This window comes from Maylandia zebra, linkage group LG18 (genome assembly GCF_041146795.1).
Source record: "Maylandia zebra isolate NMK-2024a linkage group LG18, Mzebra_GT3a, whole genome shotgun sequence".
Lineage (NCBI taxonomy): Eukaryota > Metazoa > Chordata > Actinopteri > Cichliformes > Cichlidae > Maylandia > Maylandia zebra.
In genome coordinates this window covers 1,665,553-1,684,321 of record NC_135184.1, presented here as the reverse complement: position 1 = coordinate 1,684,321, position 18,769 = coordinate 1,665,553, and the positions used below count along the sequence as shown (strand labels likewise).

The following is an 18,769-nucleotide window of genomic DNA, read 5'->3' as shown; positions in this document are numbered from 1 at the left end:
AGCCGCTAGCTGTCTGCTGGGCTTCACTTAAGCTAACCCGACCCCTGGACCGTCTTTGTGGGTTGGGACCCGATCCTCCAAATGTGTCTCCGTCATGCCTCCAGGAAACCAGCATGGCAGCCGTTGTAACACTAGCGCTAAGGCTCTGTGGCGTTTACGTCCATCTTTGTGTTACAGTCTGCTGAGAAAACAGGAGCACACGCGAACAAACTGTAGGAATTTATTTATTATTCAAATGTTACGTTTGGATTTACAGGCACGTGGGCACAAACAAGAACAAACACTCGGGTGGTTCAGGTCCTCACAGGGCTGCAGACGTGCGGCCCTGCACGCCGCGCAGCTCGCACATCACTGTCTGAGGCGACGTGGGGGGCGGTGCAAAACGAATAAGCGGTTCATTATAACTTAAAATACTGTTTATACATCACGTGAGCTGCACCACCTGCAGAGCGGCCGAATGGATGGAGGAGGGAAATAAAAACAGACAAAAGCCTCCCCAGCACTGGTCAGGGGAGGGGGTTTCAAAATAAAAGCACAATAGTCTAGTGGCATTTTAAATTCTGTTTGGGACCTGATTTTTAAACAACAAAAAGAAAAACCTGCTTCAGTACCGACACGAGGACAAAATGAAAGCATGGACGCCCTCGCAGGAACTTTAATATTAAGGCACAAAAACACTAATCAAAAGCTACTTTAGCCACATGTGACTTGTTAACTCCATTCAGTGAAATGACTGGTGAGGCAGGCCACGCCCACTCAAAAAACAACCTGATTGGTGAGAGGGTGAAAACAAACACGAGAATCAAAACACAAACGTAATGGTGTCGCTATGAGGCAGCAACACTGAGCCTTGTATACAAGCAAGCATAATAATAATAATAATAATAACTAGGCACATGTGATGAGATATTCATATTTATAGATATTTATAGATATTTATGCTGGAGGTTCCCGTTGATTGATTGTGATGGAGGCTGTTTGCAGGGTGGAGAAAATCAGCCCGTCCTGAATCATCAGATATTTACACACGACAAAAGTTCCTCACTCTGTGTCAGAATAATAAAAAAAAACATTCACACAAAAATAGAACATTTGAAATAATTATTATTAGCACCAGTGTATCAGATAAAACTCTCGCTACGCAAAATGTACAAAGTTGCATAGTGTTGGATCGAGCCTGGAGCGAAGCGTTAACGCGTGACAGTCCAGACGGGAGCGTTGAAGCGTGGAGAGCGCGCCGAAGACGAAGCAGGAAAAGCCCCGAAAACACAAAACTGAAAAGACTTCCTGCCAAACACCTGCGACAGCTTATCGACACCGAGGAGCAGCAATGCTCGCGTCGCTCTCCCAGATCGTCTTGCGACAGGAAATCGTCAAGAACATCGAAATAACATCGAGATTTCATCTCATTGCAAGAAAGAAATCAGCGTTTTAGAGCCATTCTGGGTAAAAACGCTCACTCGGCATTTTATCTTTTTAACAACATCCTGAATCTCACATCTCTCACAGTCATGACGGCGCTTTCATTTTACCTTCGTAACTCGAGAGAATCTCCCAGGTTTACATCTTCAGGCTCAATATTCCAAGTTTTACATTTTTAATTTTTTGCAAGCTTGACGAGAAATCTTGATATCATCGCGATGCGTCGTCTAGAAACGAGTTTAGTTTTGAAATGTTTTTGGATTTCTGCGGTTCGTCGCGGAGCGGCCGAGTTTGCATCTTTAACCTGTTTGGAGGAGAAAACACTGTCGGAGGAGGTGCAGGATGAGGAGGTCTCCTGCTGTTTGCATGGGCACGTAGCTTCAGAGGAAAAGCGAGGGTTCCTTCACTGTGTTTGCCGGTTAGAGGAGGCAGTGGCGTTCAGTGAGCGGACGCTGCGAAAGCGCCCCTGGGCACGATGGGAAATGGCTGGTGGGACACAGAAAACAGAAATGCGGGCAGAGCTTCCTGCGTTGCTCAAACTTCCTGCTGTGGAGCAGACGGCTGCAGTCACGTCGGGTTTGTGGTTCTGGTTCCTCCGCACGGCTTCTCGACGCCGTTTAGTTCGTTCGAGCGTAACCACGCCCCTGCGTCTCGGGAAAAAAAAAATCAGCTGCTTCTCGGCGGCTGAAAACGTGATCATGGTTTCACACGTCGGCTTCTGTCTCGTCAAAGAAAAAAAAATCTGAAACAAAAAGTGTTTTTGGTAAAAGGCGGCGTGCTCGCCGGAGTGTTAGATGTGAGTGTGGGGCAAGGGGCGGGGCTAGAGGAAGAGAAGGGCGGGGTTAGGGTTAAGGATTCTCCAGGGACTGCGTGTTGAAGCAGCCTTCGGGTAATGTGTTCTTGATGTCGTTGAGGTTGGCGATGTCGGCGCGGATCTCGCGGATCTGCCGGTCATAGTCGTTGATCATCGCCTCCTGAGTCTGCGCCACGTTGTTCAGCTCCTTAAGCTTCTTCTCCAGGTCGCTTTTGTCCATCTCGCCCTTGGCCTTCTTCAGCGACTCGTCGATCTCATTCAGTTTGCTCAGGTCGATCTTATCGATGTTTCCTGCACACGAAACAAAACCACAGTTAGTTTCCCCGTCAATCGCTCAGTTCTTTAATTAAAAAGGCAGCGTTATGGTTTCTCCCGAAGAAACGAGTCATTCTCAGAAGTTCAGGTGCTGCAGCTCGACTGGTGTTCTTACCGAGCTGGTTCATCAGGTCCGTGATGACCTTCAGGACCGTCTTCACTGTACTCTTTGCTTTGCGGGCGTTATCCTCGGCGTCCTTTGCACTGTTTGAAGCCTGAGGACAGGAACACGGATGTTAAACTTTTTATAATGTCCGGAGAAAGAGTCTGAGAGTTCAGTGACGAGCGAGTCGTACCATCCCCGCCATCATCATGTCCTGGTCGGCCTGGGCCTTCTTCTCCTCGAGCTCCTTCTCTGCGTCGGTCAGCTGTGCCATCAAGTCGTTGACCTCGTTGTCGAGATTGGTGGTGTCCTGGAAGGCTTTTTCCGCCTCCTCTTTGGTCTTGGCGGAGCCCTGCGAGGACACGAGTTTAATCACAGTGAGAGGAGAGAAACCGGCGAGCTGACACAGGCCAATGACGAGCCGCCGCTTTACCTTCTGCACATTACTGGCTATCCTCTCGGCGTCCTCCGCCTTGCTCTTTGCCTCTCGAGCATCGACGGCAGCGTTGCCCAGCGCCTCCTCCGCCTGCCTGGTCTTCTCGTTGGCGGCCATGATAGTGGCGTTGATGATGGGGATCTTCTTCAAGGCTTCCTCTGCGGCGGTCTTGTTGTCGTTGACCCTCTTATCAAAATCTGCAGGAAGTCAGAGAGAAAAACCCCGCAGGTGGACGAGGATCAGAGTTACGTGACAAAAACGGCTTTATTTTAAATCTCCGTGCAGATTTTTACCATCTCACCCGGAGCCTGAAGCAGAAATGGTGCATTTCAGGAAAATGGAAAAGGGGACACATTACAAACTATTAGCACCTTCAAGAGGTTTTTTTGTTGTTAAAGTCAACTCAAAGCCTCGATGGACAGTTTTACAGGATTTTTTTATTAATTATCTTGTTTTGAACGGACCAATAACGCAGCACGGACAGAAACCGGTGAACGGCGGACACTCGGGTACCTCTGAGGTTGTCCAGGATGTCCTGAGCCTCCTTAAACGTCGCCTGGCCCTTCTTCGCCGCCTCCTCGGCCAGAGCTTTGGCGGCGTCGGCTCGAGCGAGCAGCTGATCGGCCGTCTGTTGCACAGGAAGAGGAAACAGTTTTGTGTGTTGCGTTTTTTTCTCCTGAGAAGCTCCCAGAGGCCCTGAACTCACCTGCTGTTCACTTTTGCCTTTATCCAGCAGTTTGCGCACTTCCTGCTCTTTGGGCTTCAGGTCTTCTCGGAGGTCGTTGTACTCCTTCTCCGTCTTATCGATCAGCTTGTCGACGTCCGCCGCCTCCTTCTTGATCTTATTGGCATCCTCCTGAAAACAGAAACGTGAGTTACGACACTTTTCCTCCGCTGTTTCACATTAAACTGCGGCGTCCATCTCTCACCTCCAGGGCCTTGGTGTCGATCTGCGGGAGGCTGGTCAGGTTAGCGAAGAGCTTCAAAGCTTTGTTTCCGGCCTCCTCGGCCTCGGTCTGAACCTTGGTGGCCTGTTTCTCCAGGCTCTTGGCCAGTTCCTTCGCCTCGTTGTACCTGGACAGGACACAAAACACAGACGATCAGGAAGTCTGCCCAACGACTCTTCCTCTTCCATCTTTGAAGGAAATGTCTGACAACAAAAATCACTCTGGATCTGAAGCCAGCTGTGAGACCAAAGAACGAGCTGTACGTTTCTGTCCTTTCCAAAACGATCTGATGAACAGCTTGCTGGATGCACGAGAGCCCGTGTGGACGAGCTGCAGAGCATCAAATAACATTAAAAGAATCCCAAAAACTTCAGTATTAATTCCAGCGATTGGCATTATTATGGTATTATAAAGGGATGAAAAATGACTTTAAGAAGCAAAGTAACGACAAAAGGAAAATGACTGAAGGGGCGGAGCTCTAGACTAACGGGTCGCCACGGTTGCACTGGTGCCGCACCAGCAGAAAAGTTAGGCGCACCCAAGTTTTTCAACCGCATTGCTGAACACCGCAGTGTTATAATAAGAGAATGAATAATACAGAAAACAGATTTGAGATGAGAAACTGTTCTTGGAGTACACACACACACGCACACGCACACACACACACACAGCGTGTGTGAGTTTTATTGTGGTGGAAGCAAAACAGCGACGCTCAGAGGGAATTCATGACGATGTTTATCAAATGTGGAGCGTAGTTTGATCTTCTTTTGCTGCTGGTTCAGTGAATTTTGGTTGGCGAGAGACAAAACCTGCAGCTCAGAATCAACACAAAAAAGACGTAAACACAGCGCGGACCCGACGCATCAGCGATAACGTGCGTCTGTTGTTGACCACACGGAGACTTTCAGAGTTGCAGACACTTTTTCTTTTTTTACTCAAACAGTTGGTCGATGCGGTGCGACCTAAGATTTTTTTAGTTGCACCATTGAAAAATTTGGTCACATTTGCACTCCAGAGCCCTGGGGGGAGACAAACTGGCCAACAAAATGGGATGCAAAGAAACCACCAAGGAGTTCAGAAAGTTACTATAAAAATAGTTAAAAATGAAAAAAAAAAAAATTCCTCACAGCTATAATGACCAGGAGACACAATATGACCACAAAGAGATGCAAAATGACCACAGAGCCGCGTATAATCACTACAAAGGTCCCAAGAATGAGTCGAAATAAAGCAAATTAACCACAAGAACAAGAAAAAAATAGAGACTCAAAAAAAGGGATGGAATAACTGAACAGATGTGACCGAAGATTCAAAAAACCACAACGTGGACAAAACCGAAGCAGGAAGGATGAAAAACAAATGAAGGGGAGACAAAACCTCCAAAAAACCTCCACAGGGCCAAACCGAGGAGGATTTCTCACACAAAGCAACAAAAACCTCACAAATCAAAAACAAAAAGGCAAAAACCACCTGTAACCATGACGGCAGGGAAAAACTAACTAAAGTGAGGTTTCGTCAGGCGGTGGGACGTACTTCGTGTTGAGCTCCTCGATCTCCTCGCTCGTTTTCCTCTCTTTCTCCAGAGTCTTCTGCAGCAGGTTGTATGCTTTGTTGGACGTATCGTTGGCGTCTTTGGCGATCCTCTCAATCTGGTCAGCGTCCATCTTGTGTCTGCAGGGAGAAAAGTCCAAACGGTTTGTGTCTTTGACGAGTATTCAGGTTAAGGTCAGGCCGTCAGCGCGTGTTGATGACACGTGTCGTGGGGTCTTACTTGTCGGCGAGCTTCCGCGCCTCCTCGGCCAGCAGCGTCAGGTTGTTGGGCGCTCCGGTGCCGCCGGGCGGTTTGATGTCCTGTCGATGACATCAGTCGTGTTTTATAAAAAACCCCAAATGCCTTAGAGCTCGGTTAGTCGCCATGGAAACAGCACCCTCACTCACCACTTTGCTGATGGCGTCCTTGGCTTTGTCCAGCTCCTGGCGGGCGCGGTCGATCAGGTTCTCGGCGTCGCGTACTCGGCCCCGGGCGAGGTCGGCCTGAGTGCCGGTGTCGTCCACTGTGTTTCGGATGCTCTTCAGACGGTTCCACTGAGTGGTCAGAGTGTTGTTGATGCCGTTTAGGCGGTCCAGCAGGCCTTGGTCCGCTTCTGCGGGGTCAAAGGTCACAGACATTCAGTCTGGCTTTCTGCTCAGCAACAGGAAATAAACTGCAAACGTCAGATCTCAGTTCAGGTCTCACCTTTGCTGGCCTTGGCCTCCTCCAGCAGGTCCATGATGGCCCTCTCTGCCTCCTTCAGACGATCCTCGAAGGCCTGATCGCTGACGGTGTCCTGACCCGAGCCGAGGTTATCGATCAGCGTCTGCAGTTCGTGAAGCTTCTGCCTCTGCTGGTTCACCTGGACGCGCAGACAGAAACGTTAGCTCCTCTGTGCGAGGAGAGCGAAGGCGTTGCCTCGGAGTCGGGCTCACCTTGTCTCTGACCAGACTGTAGCAGGAAGGACACTGCTGGCAGCCCGGCACCGAGCGGTTGTAGAAGTAATTCTCCTCACACATGTCGCACCGAGCTCCGACGAAGCCGGGCTGACACTCGCAGCGACCGTCCTCCTTACACTGACCCGACACGGAGCCCTCGGGGTCGCAATCGCAGGCTGCAGGAACAAAGACGAGGACGTCGGTCCATTAATAACAGCTCTCATACACACAGCACAGCTCGTCACCCTGAACGCTCAAAGGATTCTTAAAGTTACAGGACTCGGTTTTGCCTAACACACAGACTCGAACTCTGCCTGATGTGATGGAAGACGACGCGGCTCAGACCTGCAAACTGCAGGCTGAATAAAGTTGAACTTTACAGTTTGTTAGAGCAGAGAAGGTCTGAGTCTTCACTGAAGCAGGTGCTGCAGCGTCCAAGTGTGCAGGAATGCAAACTGGGATCCTGCCTTTCAGTCCCAGTTTACTCCACACTAACAGACGGCGCGCTGTGACATTACAAACTGCTGTGTTTACCTTAAACAGGTATCAGGGTTAAGGAAGTTCTCAGAGGATCTATTCTGGAGCCGTACAATATGATATCAAAAACAGCGTGTTGGCAGGTTGGATCTGTGCAGGTGCAGAAACTAGATTTAAACACTTCCTGGTGCACGGTGCACCTCGTGCACGCAGTTGATGCAAAGCCCTGAAAAGCTGATCATGGCTTCATGTTTCTGGTTCTAACAGACCTGAGCCGGTGCCTGCTGACCTCCGACCGGAGGAGATCCACCAGGATCTATTCTGGGTCCTGTTCTGTTCACGTAACGCTAAAACGTCACAGCGATGGACTCGCTGTGACATTATCGAGTTTCCTCACGTTTGCATCCAGACACGCTGAAGCCGAAGAAGTTGGTCTCGCAGCGCTCGCACCGAAGGCCGGTGACGCCCGGCTGACACTCGCACTGTCCCGTAACGATGTCACACTGGCCGTTGGTGGAGCCAATGGGATTGCAGTTGCACCTGTGGGGGGAAGTAGAAGAACATCATCTATGAGTAAACAACACAATGAAACACGTGCATGTTTGCGTTTTCCTGGAAGAATTGCTCAGAATCGACTAATCACAGGTTTCCAGTCAGCTGGAAATGAAAGAGAATTTAAAGTTTATCGCTGTAAGCGTGACTAAGACTGAGGTTTCGTGCCGTGTGCCCGTGAAGGCGCTCAGAACCGAAGCACAGCTACAGATGTGTGGGCGTGATGGACGCACCGCTCGCAGCCATTCCCGCTCCGCAGGTTGAAGAAGCCGGGCATGCAGGCGCTGCAGTCGCGTTCGGCCACGTTGGGGAGGCACTCGCACTGACCCGTGCCCTGAGAGCAGCTGGTCTGCTGGTTCCTGGTGCCGAGCGGCGAGCAGGCGCAGGCTGGGGACAAATCAGAGATCACACTGTTTCCTCGCTGCGCTCGCAATTCAAACATCACGGGAAGGATTTCGGTTTTGGACTCCTCTTACGTTTGCACTTGTCGGCAGGCTCGGGGGCCAGCGCGTTGCCATAGAAACCCTCTTTGCAGCGGTCGCAGAAGAAGCCGTCGGTGTTGTAGATGCATTTGAGGCACTCTCCGTTCTCGCGGTTGCAGTTTCCGACGGCGTTGGGGTCGATGTTGCCGCTGCACTTGCAGCTCCGACACGTTCGGACTACGCCGCCGTTCTGACCCAGAGGGTCGCCGAAGAATCCATCATCGCACAGCTCGCAGCGCTTACCTGCACACAGGTGAGGTCACGTGATTGGCACACGTAACAGTTAATCAAGGAAACCTATTTTTAATCACTTCATGAAACCTACAGGGCACCGGGGACACGCCCGACACCGGCACAGCATGGAAGAACAACACACCTCACACTGGACTAATGGCTACTCTGAAAGCTGAGGTACGAGGTACTGCTATGCAGTTTGGAAATAAAGAACAGTACAGTCTGGGAACCATTAGCTGACAGTTTAGCATCTGGTACCTGTAGTCCCAGTGGGGCAGTTGGTGCACACCACCTCTCTGGTTCTGGGAACGACAGCGCAGGTGGCTCCGGGCGGGCAGGGACATGGCTGACAGTCACCTGGCGTTCCCTGGGTGGCGTCGCCATAAAAACTGTCCTGGCAGCGCTCGCAGCTCAGACCGGCCGTGTTGTCCTGACAGTCGCACGCTCCTGGGTGGAGGACAGAAAAAGCAGCCGAGTATTAATGAACCCATCACTCAGCCCTCTGTGACGCGCTGACACCACCCTCACCTGTGTTGGTGTTGCAGGTCTCGCTGTGGCCGTTACAGTTGCACGGCTCGCAGGAGCTGAAGGGTCCGAGCTCCGGCTGGGCGCGGCGGTATCCAACCGTGCACTGCTCACAGTGCTGACCCTGGTAACCTTGAGGACACGTGCACTGCTCCACCCAGCGGGCCGGGACACCTGGTCCCCGCCTTGCTGTCACCAAGGAGACATCATCCAGGTAACCAGCACCTGGAGGGTGTGAGTGATTAGTGAACAATAGTAGACAATAAGAGTGTGTGTGTGTGTGTGTGTGTGTGTGTGTGTGTGCGTGCGTGCGTGCGTGCGTGCGTGCGTGCGTGCGTGCGTGTGCGTGTGTGCGTGTGCGTGTGTGCACGCTGCATACTCCTGTCGCTGTAGGTGCCGCGGATCTTGATGGCCGTCAGGTTGTGGAGAAGTTTGTAGAATTCGGCGTGGCTGATGGTCGGCCTCCAGGGGTAATCTGTGCTGTCGTGGAGCCTGAACCAAATTTAATCCAGACCAAAGACAAAAGCATTGAAAAGGAAAATCAGATTATCAAATAATCTACAGGGTTTAAATCAGCTGACATCATCAGCAGATTCTGAAACAAATCCTGAGAATCATACAAATATCACAGCTTCATCCAGATTATTTGCAAAACAAGGAGGACAAAACAGATTACCACCAAACCTCTAACTTAATCCAGATTAAGAGAGTATTAGTGGAGTTTAATAGTAATCACCCCGCGTTCACAATTCAACTAATCATTTTAAATTTTATGACCAAAATATTTTCAATTTAATCCAGATTAAATGACTATGAAGAAATTAACAGCAAATAATCTGTGTCAGCAAAACGTGTCAGGGACTGCAACCAGACAGTCCAGATTAAATCAATCTATGTGAACAGGTTGTAAATAAAAACTGCATGATTATGTTCAGATTATGAGTTTAATTTACACCCAAAACTCCAGATTAACGCTGAGAGCAAACGTACTGGTGCAGATTATCTGCTCCAGTTTGCTGGATTAAATACTGGTTTTCACTGGGAAAACAACACACGGCGCCTCACCTGAACACATATGTCTGCGTGTTCTCATTGGGGTAGGAGTTGCCCTGGGCGATGAGGGGGACGGCCACCCGCAGGTTCGCCCCCTCTAGCACCAGATCCTCGGCCGACAGACGGCTGTCCCGCCGGTCCACTCGGAAGTTCAGGGTCAGGTTCTGCCCATAACTCAAAACCTGGTTCCCCAAAAACTTCTCTGTGACACAGAAACGAGTCAGAGTCACCGACCAATCAGCAGCAGCGTCACACAGGGACAAAAACAAATCCATGTTTTGTTTCTTGCCTCTGAGGTGGGGCCTCCACCTGTGTGTGGACTCCTGGGTCTGCACCCAGAACGCCCACCAGATAATCCACAGACGACTTCTACAGAGTCAGAAACGACCAAACCGCCAAAATAGGCCACCCCCCTCCTCCTCTGCTGGTGTGTGTGTGTGTGTGTGTGTGTGTGTGTGTGTGTGTGTGTGTACCTGGTGCCACAAAGTAAATGGGGAAGTAGTCCTCTGAGATGAGGAAGATTTCCTGTCCGCTGGATGACCACTGCACCTGGCCCCTGGCTCCATCACGCTCCTGACCAGTCCACTGCTCATCATCTAACACACACACACACACACACACACACACACACACACACACACACACACACATATTAGCGCATGTACAGTGGAGTTAGAGTGGGGTCATCTCTGTCCTGAGTGGGGCTTGCAGGCAGTGTTACCTCTGCTAAAGTCAGATTTGATGGCGTGGACGCTGAAGCCGTCGGCGCTGTCGCACACGGACGAGTGCTGGAAGCAGAAGCATGGCGTGCAGCCCTGAGGGTTGTTCTCATCCAGGTTAAAGTAACCCAGCTTACACCTGAGGGGCACAAGCAGCAAGAACACACCTGTGACGTGCTGCTGCACGAACTGCACTTTCACTCGCTGCATGTTAACGGAACGTGTGTGGGCGGGGCTGTGGGCGGGCCCCGCCCTGTGTGGGCGGGACTGTGCGTCACCTGTCGCAGCTGAAGCCCTCCACGTTGTCTTTGCAGCGACACTGACCCGTGTTCACGTCACACTCCTGCGTGCTGCCTGAGGGCGAGCAAGAGCACTGCCTGATGGGGGAGAGAGAGAGTCAGACTCATCAGGTTTTTTGTTTGTTTGTTTTCTCTTTCTTTTGTTGTTGTTTATTTGTCTGTTTTGTTAGCTTGGAGAAAAAAGTGGCATAAGTTCTATCAATCTGTAACAACCATGATACTTCCTAATAAAAGATGTTTGAAACAGTTCAGTCAGCAGGGGGCGCTCACAGCTCAGTGGTCATTCTCCAGCAGCCAACAACACTTCAGCTCATGTAATCGTGACCCTTGACCTGACCCTGTTTCCTCCTGGGTCAAAGTTCATGTTCTTCTTCACTGAAACGGGGTTTAATACTCCTGACGTGGGAGAACGTCTCCTCTTTGGACGGTTCAGTTTGTCTCTGAGACGTCCGGCTTCTCTCTAACAAGCTGTGCAGCTGACAGCTCCGCTCAGCAGAGTCGTATCTGACCCACACAGGAACGCCACGGCTCCGTCACCTCCGGCTGGACTGCCGGAGCTCTGTGGACGCCCGGCTGCTGGACTTCAGAGAAAAAGCGTGTCAGCTCAGAGGACGGATCAGCTCGACCTCTCACCTGAAACCCAAAGGTGGCCGGGCTCTCTGTTACTGCCCCCCACATAAAACCAAACACAGGACAATTTAAATCTGTCTTCAGTCCTGATTTATGTCCAGTTTTCTTCTGCTCCGACTTTATTGTTCCAATTTTTTATACATGATTTCATTTTTTAAATGTTTCTCACGTGGGGCAGCTCGGTGTCGCGACCCTGAAGAGGATGAGTGGAAGAGCATGGACGGATTTTTCACATCATTGTGATTTCTGCTGTTTTTCAGTCGAGTCGTGCTGCTGATGTGTTTTCTGCTGTTTCTGGAGACCTGGAATGTAAATGCGCCTGAACTGGGAAACCTCCTGCTCTTTCAAACCTGCTGCAGAAGGAAACGTGACTTCCTGACCGGCTGACGTCAGTCACCAAACAAGCTGGAAAACCAGCGAGTGACAGAGATACTCAAAGTGTTTGCTGTGAGAGAGCCGTGCACCCAGCAGGAGGTCAACCTGAGCTGATGACCTCTGCCGGGCCACGCTCGCGTGTCTGAGCTCAGCTGATGTTTGGGGTTAGCGGCGTACCTGCAGCCGGCCTCCGTCAGGCTGTGGTGTCCCGGCTGGCAGCGGTCGCACTTCTCTCCGGTCACTCCGGGTTTACACGCACACATGCCGCGGTCATCACACTGAGGGGACACAGAGCCTGCGCACGCACACACACACACACACACACACACACACACACACACACACACACAAACACGTTAACCTCCAACCACATGCAAACAATCAGCTGCATTAATGAGCCGTCGCAGTGCAGAGCGGGTGGAGCAGCTGGCTCACATTAGGCGGTGGTTTCCTGCTGCGCTCCGTTAAAAACTGCTGAAAACCACAAAGTCCATGCCTGCGGTTTCACATGTTTTCACTCAAACATTTACAAAATCACCAAAACTGATCTTTAAACCTTTTCTGCAATTTGTGTTTCGATTCTCTGCAAACGACTCGACAGATTTCCTGAAAAATCACAACAGAGACGTCCGACAAACTGACACCAGAGAGAAAAACTGCTGCAAGGAGTCGACAGAATGTCAAGACGGGTGACAAAGAGCAAACAAGTGATTTCAACGTGCTGCAAAAACATCCAGAAGCATCACGAACACAAACATTTACCACATAAACACAAACAAAGGCCAAAAAAAGATCAAATAGAGAAAATAATCAGCAAACACTCGAAACAACGCGAGAACAAACGATCACACACACACACACACACACACACTCACACTCACACACACTCTCCAGTGTGCACCACTCACCGACGGGGTTGCAGAGGCAGGGCAGGCAGCGGCTGGCGCCCGGGTCTCTGTAGTAGTTGTCGAGGCAACGCTCGCAGTTGGGGCCGTCCGTGTTGTCGGCGCAGTTCCTGCAGTGGCCGCCGTGACCGGTGGCCCGGTACAGCTCGGCGTCGAAGAAACACTCGGCACTCTTCCCGCTACACTCGCAGGCTGAGAGATGGAGAGTTTCACAATAAAAGACCCGAAACAGGTAACAGTGAAAAAGTTGAAGATGCACCAAAATCTCTCGTGACGCAGTGAAATCATCGGTGACGGGGCAAACGTGCGGCGGCAGACTTACGCAGACACTCGTTGGGGCTGTCGGCCGTCGCTCTCCTCCAGGGCCGGTCGTTGAAGAACGGTTGGCACTCTTGGCAGTCGTCGCCGGCGGTGTTGTGTTTACAGTTACACACCAGCCGTCCTCCATCGTTCCTCGCGCACTCGCTGGCGTGGCCGTTACACTTACACCTGGAAGTAGAGAAGCACACCTGTCACACCTGGACCAGGTTGCTGCTAACGCTCACACACCGTCATTAAAGCTCAACTCTTTGTTCAGTTTACTGTCGTCATTGTTTTCGCTCCCGATGAGGTTTTTCCGCTCTGCAGCTCCGAGCAAAGGTTTTCTCAAACCTCCCGAGGGAGCGCAGCCACCCGCCTCAGCAGGACGGGACTTGCTCAGCAGCCACCTTTGGCTATGGTCTCAGGTGTCTCTTGGCAGCGAGCTGTTGGAAAAACTGACAGTGGGAAGGAAGAGAGGCCTGGGTTCGTGCTCCGAGCTGTTAAAGCTGCACCGCCTCGGGCTTACAGCACTGAGTCAGTGTGCAGCGGGTTTAATACTGTAAACGTGCAGACTTCAGCATGCAGCCTGAGCCCTTCTGGAGCTCACGGCACAGAACGAAGGAGCGATAAAGCAGCGCACAGATAAACAGTCAGCGCGACTCACGAGCAGCGCTGAGGAATGTGTCGGAGATACGCCGCCATCTAGTGACGCACAGAACCTCCGTGGGACAACACGTCCTTTATTCTCCTGCGGTGAGTGCGAAGGCTTCAGTGAGATGTCCCCACAATCACTCCTCAAGAGCAGAAGGAGGCAGTCTGTGGCCGTTAGCGGGACAGAGCCACACACTTTTGTGCAAAAGTCTCGAGTCCTTTCTTTATGTGCTGCTTCAAAGGAGCCAGACTTTACTGAGGTGCTCTCGAGTTCGGGATTTCTGAAGCTCTATCAAAGTTTTTCTTTGGACCACCGAGCAAAGAACCAGTTTTAAGCTCTTTGTTTCCATCGGCCCGTCGCAAAAACATCGTCTGCTCCCATTTCTTTAGTTCAAATGAAAAATGTTAGAGATAACAGTTTGACAACCAAGTATTTTTACACCAACGAGGTGATTCTCAGAGCTGAAAGCCTGGCTCACCTCGGCGCAGAGAAAGGACACCTGTACGCATCACTCCGCGAGGCTCCTGCCTACGATAGCCGTAATGCTCCGATTGATTGTAAGTGCGCCGTATTTTCCAAGAAACACGGTAATAACGACGGCCCGCTCGCATGCGCTACCAAAAATAGTGCTTTGTTGTGTATCTGAGGGACGAAAGCCAAACCAGTTCCACACCACTGAAGCTGCAGCATTTTTACAAACCAGTTCTGGTTCAATCGTGGCTCAAGAGTTGGGAGTTCGCCTTGTAATCGGAAGGTTGCCGGTTCGAGCCCCGGCTCCGACAGTCTCGGTCGTTGTGTCCTTGGGCAAGACACTTCACCCGTAGCCTACTGGTGGTGGTCAGAGGGCCCGGTGGCGCCAGTGTCCGGCAGCCTCGCCTCTGTCAGTGCGCCCCAGGGTGGCTGTGGCTAAATGTAGCTGCCGTTTCATTTCATTCATCCGTTTCATTCAACGATCTGCTTTCGCCCTTCTCATTCTCCGTCACCGCCATGTGCGTATGAAAACACTGCACATGCGTGTTTTACCCATATTCTATCGCCATATTTCATTTTCTTATCGTTGCCCAACATTATACCAGTATCACCGTGAACGGTTTGATATGGCCCAGCCCCAGCATGCACACTATAGAAGACCTGGACTGATCAGTGGAACCGTTCTGATGGGAAATCTGATAAATCTAGATTTGGTTCAGGGAGGAGGTCGGGACAGAGGTCCTTCTGTGCAACAAGGTGGAGGCTCCATCGTGGTTGGAGCAGATTTCAGCTGGTGGGATCAGCCTGACGGAGAAGAGCTCCGAACGATACGTAAAGAAAGCAGAGCTCACGCTGTGCTGAAGGAAGTCACACCAAAGATTCACTCACGAGCCCGTTAAACTCCGTTTTTGGATTAAAAGCTGTATTTTCACGTTTGCACACAATTCAATAAATCGCTGCGCCCGCTTCACAGCAAACTATAAAGATCATCGTCTCCGTGGCTGTGTCCTGGGTTTACACAGGATCAGAAACCTTCCTGGTTACACATAATTCACAAGACCTCAAAAACAGAAAGATTGTTGGAGGTTCAGTCGAACCCGAGCAGGCACGGAGGGAGAAGCATGAAAGAAATCCTGAACATCACACATGTTAAGCTGGATTTAAACCCTTTGCTCCCTCCCGGCCAAAACGTGAGCAAACGGGAAAAACTCCAGGTGATCTTCTGTCCAATGAGCAGCGAGCTGCTGCACGAGTTCAAGGAGTTCAAAGGAGCGTTCATGAGCTGTGTGTTTGCATGAATGAGTCACTGGCAGAATTGCACAATGAAAAGTGTTGATATAATAAAGTGCAGATAAATCTGCCCACAGAGCTGCCAGCTGAGCACGCTCAGGTAGATCCAGGTGAAGGTGCAGAAGGAAAATCTCCTCCTGGGACAAGTAAAGGTTAAATCCTCCAGGTGCTCGGCTCGGGAATCGCCCCTTTTCTTCCATCCGTCACGGCTGTCGGACCGCCTCATTCCGGTTTCCCTATAATCTGGCCCTGCCGGCTAGGAATTTCAGGAATGCTGGCGGTGTAAGGGAAATGTGCTCCACATTCAAACAGATTATGGCTGCAGAGTCGTGCTCCGTGCAACACTTGAGTAATGCCTATCGAAAACGAATTCTAGTGTGGATCCTGCGCTGGTCACAAGGAAGCGGACCACACAGTGACACGGCGGGACCTGACCGCAGAGCAGAGCTCCGCCAGAGGACTCGACTGAAAAACAGGACCTGCAGTGAATCTGAGGCTTTACCTTCCTCCCACCGCGAAGTCAGAGATGGCGTAGTAGTAGGACTTGAGGACCTTGGGGTCATTGAAGACCTCGTCTCCGAATGTGTTGAGCCGGTTCAGGGTCACTCTGATGTCGGTGGCCGTCACCCAGTCCTGCAACAGACACAACATGGATGCTGCGTTAGACACACGAGGGCAAACAGAGGAGCATCACCTGCCAACGGAGCATGCTCATACACCTGACCATGCTCTGATGTCCTGATTGGCTGGAAATAATTTATGTCTTTATGATCCAACTACTAAAGAAATATTTAAAACTATTTGGTTTTTCTCCCGTTTATCCAAACAGCTGGAACGATGTCACTGCTGGATGAGCCTCAGCATGTTTGTGCCGATTCTGCCCCAAGAGTGATTTAAGATCACACTGAAGAGAGCATGACTACCTCACCCAGTAATCTGATTACTTTAATTAAACTCAAAGCAAACGCAGGCGTGTGAAACATCCTGGTTTTTGTACTCTGCAAACAGAGAAGTGGTTTCAGTTCCAGCTGTGGGAAAAACAGTGACGCAGACACCAGCAGGCCCTCACACTGTGACATTTCCACAGAAATGAATTTATTTTCTTGGCCTTACGATACAAGATCCAGATGGAGGGAATTACTCAGGACACCTGTTGTGTTTCAGAGGATAAAGAAAGTTACTCAACATCCCGCCTCGTGGGAAAGCCAGCGATAGCTCCGTTCAGCAGGAAGCTCGTCAGGCCCGAAGCTTCGGAGAAGCTGAAGACGAAGCGGCGGCTCGAGGGGAAAGTGGAGCTGAATATAAGCGAGCTGGCCCGCTGTCAGACCTGCTCCATGTTTGTCCGCCCACTCAGAAAAACTGTGACTTCGCGCATGCCTGTTAAATCCTCGGACAAGTGCTGGGAATGTGGAACAGCCTGCGACTCACAGGCTCGGAAACAGGAAGTTTACCTGTCCTGAGGTAATCCTGTGAAGACCCTCACAGGAAACAAGCAGAGCATAAAGCCTTGAAAGCACCGAGCACGACGGTTAAATGTTGATGTAACCGTGTCACACATGTAGCCTGGTAACACAGCCGACCAGCACTGAAACAACTTCCTGGGTTCATTCCCAACATGAGCAACACAAATAATCTGCTCTGAACACGACAGCCGGTTCCTGAAACATGAAGCTGTGCTTTCTTGTTATAGAGGCTACTCCATGACCAGGAGCTCCACAGACTCAGCGTGCCGGCCTCCACCACTCTTGGTTTTTAGAGCCAGATTTCTCCTTCACTGGCTGCCTGTTAAATCCAGAAATCCTGCTCCTCATCTACAAGGTCTTAAATAATCAGGCCGCTCTTCTGTGGACCAGGTGACCCTGAATCCTCCCTTAGTTATGCTGCAATAGACGTAGGCTGCTGGAGGATTCCCATGATGCACTGGGTGTTTCTTCTTCACTCACTATGTATTAACAGACCTCTCTGCATTGAATCATATCTGTTATTAACCTCTGTCTCTCTTCCACAGCATGTCTTTATCCTGTCTTCCTTCTCTCACCCCAACCAATCACAGCAGATGGTCCCGCCCCTCCCTGAGCCTGGTTCTGTTGGAGGTTTCTTCCTGTTAAAAGGGAGTTTTTCCTTCCCACTGTCACCAAAATCCTGCTCACAGGGGGTCATATGATTCATATCATATCATTTTCTCTGTATGTATTATTGTAGGGTCGACCTTATAATATAAAGCACATTGAGGACGGTTGTTGTGATTTTGCGCTGTATAAATAAAACTGAATCTAAATAAATTGAATAGAGGCCACGCCCCTAATGCAAACTAATCTAGGCGAGTTATAAAGGAATGCTGGAGCCTCCAGTGGACGCTACAGGAACTGCAGGTTTCTCACTTCCATGATGGCGTCCTGAGACCAAAGGCTGCTCTTTGAGGAAATGCTGGCCAATGAAGTCACAGCTATACTGCGTTTCCTCCTTTCAAACCCTCCACATGTGCATTACTAAGTTGGTCCCACAGTCCACCTTTATCCAGACACAAAACTTCTAAGATGCTCAGAGAAAGACGGCATTTATGCAGAATTAGCTGCCACGTAACTCTGTTACACTCTGATGTGATCGGTGGAGCGATATCAGCCGATTAGGAAGCTGTAAACTCATTTAAACGCTGATAAAACAACCAGTTCATTTTTTTATTGGTAATATTTTCAGTGTAACCTTTGACTATGTTTCAGTTCAGGCAGTCTGCCCCATCACATGACCCATCCCAGTTTGGAAAAGCGATCAGCCGAAGCCTTCTGGAAAAGCATTTTCACGGCTCGTCATTTCCTCCCTTGCTTCCTTCGAGCCTCGTACTTCCTCTCCGTGTAAATGAACAGATTTAGCTCTGCAGCTCAGCTCTAAACTTCCTTATTTGTCTCGCTGGCATCGAGCTATTTATACCAAAGCCAGGATCTTTTTGGAGGCGGCGGCCTGCCGGAGGCGTCAGACGGCTGTTTGTCGCTCTGTGACATTCCTGCTGTCTGTCATCTCTGAGCGGGAAATAACCAGCAGCTGAGAGCGTCCACCTCAACGGGCAGACGATCAACCATCACGCCGTTAAATACAGCCGAGAGCTGCTGGCACAAGTGTTTACAGGCCCGACTTTTCACCTCTAACTGTTTCTGAGTGAGCCGCAGAGAAATGCAACATCCCTGATTCACCCCTGCTGGACCATCCTCACCGAGGACTGTGGCCTTAGACATCCACAGGATCTTTATTACATTTAGATCGATCATTTTATTCTTTCCTGTCAGACTCACGTCTGCAGCTGC

The 18,769-nt window shown here is 50.5% G+C and overlaps 1 protein-coding gene across 1 annotated transcript in view; it reads right to left on the bottom strand.

The window, feature by feature from the left end:
- Positions 1 to 208: 208 nt before the first annotated feature.
- lamc1 (laminin, gamma 1) overlaps positions 209 to 18,769 on the bottom strand; it is a 46,514-nt gene continuing 27,953 nt past the window's right edge. The window contains exons 3-28 of the mRNA XM_004573511.4: positions 15,973 to 16,103; positions 13,080 to 13,246; positions 12,761 to 12,949; positions 12,030 to 12,147; positions 10,827 to 10,925; positions 10,551 to 10,687; positions 10,303 to 10,425; positions 9,842 to 10,031; positions 9,156 to 9,268; positions 8,780 to 9,001; positions 8,510 to 8,698; positions 8,012 to 8,260; positions 7,769 to 7,922; positions 7,381 to 7,523; positions 6,504 to 6,682; positions 6,274 to 6,430; positions 5,976 to 6,181; positions 5,809 to 5,888; positions 5,571 to 5,708; positions 4,020 to 4,164; positions 3,797 to 3,946; positions 3,604 to 3,718; positions 3,088 to 3,287; positions 2,848 to 3,006; positions 2,667 to 2,766; positions 209 to 2,527 (exon numbers count right to left, since the gene is read on the bottom strand). Coding sequence (XP_004573568.2) covers positions 2,271 to 2,527; positions 2,667 to 2,766; positions 2,848 to 3,006; positions 3,088 to 3,287; positions 3,604 to 3,718; positions 3,797 to 3,946; positions 4,020 to 4,164; positions 5,571 to 5,708; positions 5,809 to 5,888; positions 5,976 to 6,181; positions 6,274 to 6,430; positions 6,504 to 6,682; positions 7,381 to 7,523; positions 7,769 to 7,922; positions 8,012 to 8,260; positions 8,510 to 8,698; positions 8,780 to 9,001; positions 9,156 to 9,268; positions 9,842 to 10,031; positions 10,303 to 10,425; positions 10,551 to 10,687; positions 10,827 to 10,925; positions 12,030 to 12,147; positions 12,761 to 12,949; positions 13,080 to 13,246; positions 15,973 to 16,103 — 4,110 coding nt within the window. The 3' untranslated portion in view covers positions 209 to 2,270. The remainder of the gene's footprint in view (positions 2,528 to 2,666; positions 2,767 to 2,847; positions 3,007 to 3,087; positions 3,288 to 3,603; positions 3,719 to 3,796; positions 3,947 to 4,019; positions 4,165 to 5,570; positions 5,709 to 5,808; positions 5,889 to 5,975; positions 6,182 to 6,273; positions 6,431 to 6,503; positions 6,683 to 7,380; positions 7,524 to 7,768; positions 7,923 to 8,011; positions 8,261 to 8,509; positions 8,699 to 8,779; positions 9,002 to 9,155; positions 9,269 to 9,841; positions 10,032 to 10,302; positions 10,426 to 10,550; positions 10,688 to 10,826; positions 10,926 to 12,029; positions 12,148 to 12,760; positions 12,950 to 13,079; positions 13,247 to 15,972; positions 16,104 to 18,769) is intronic.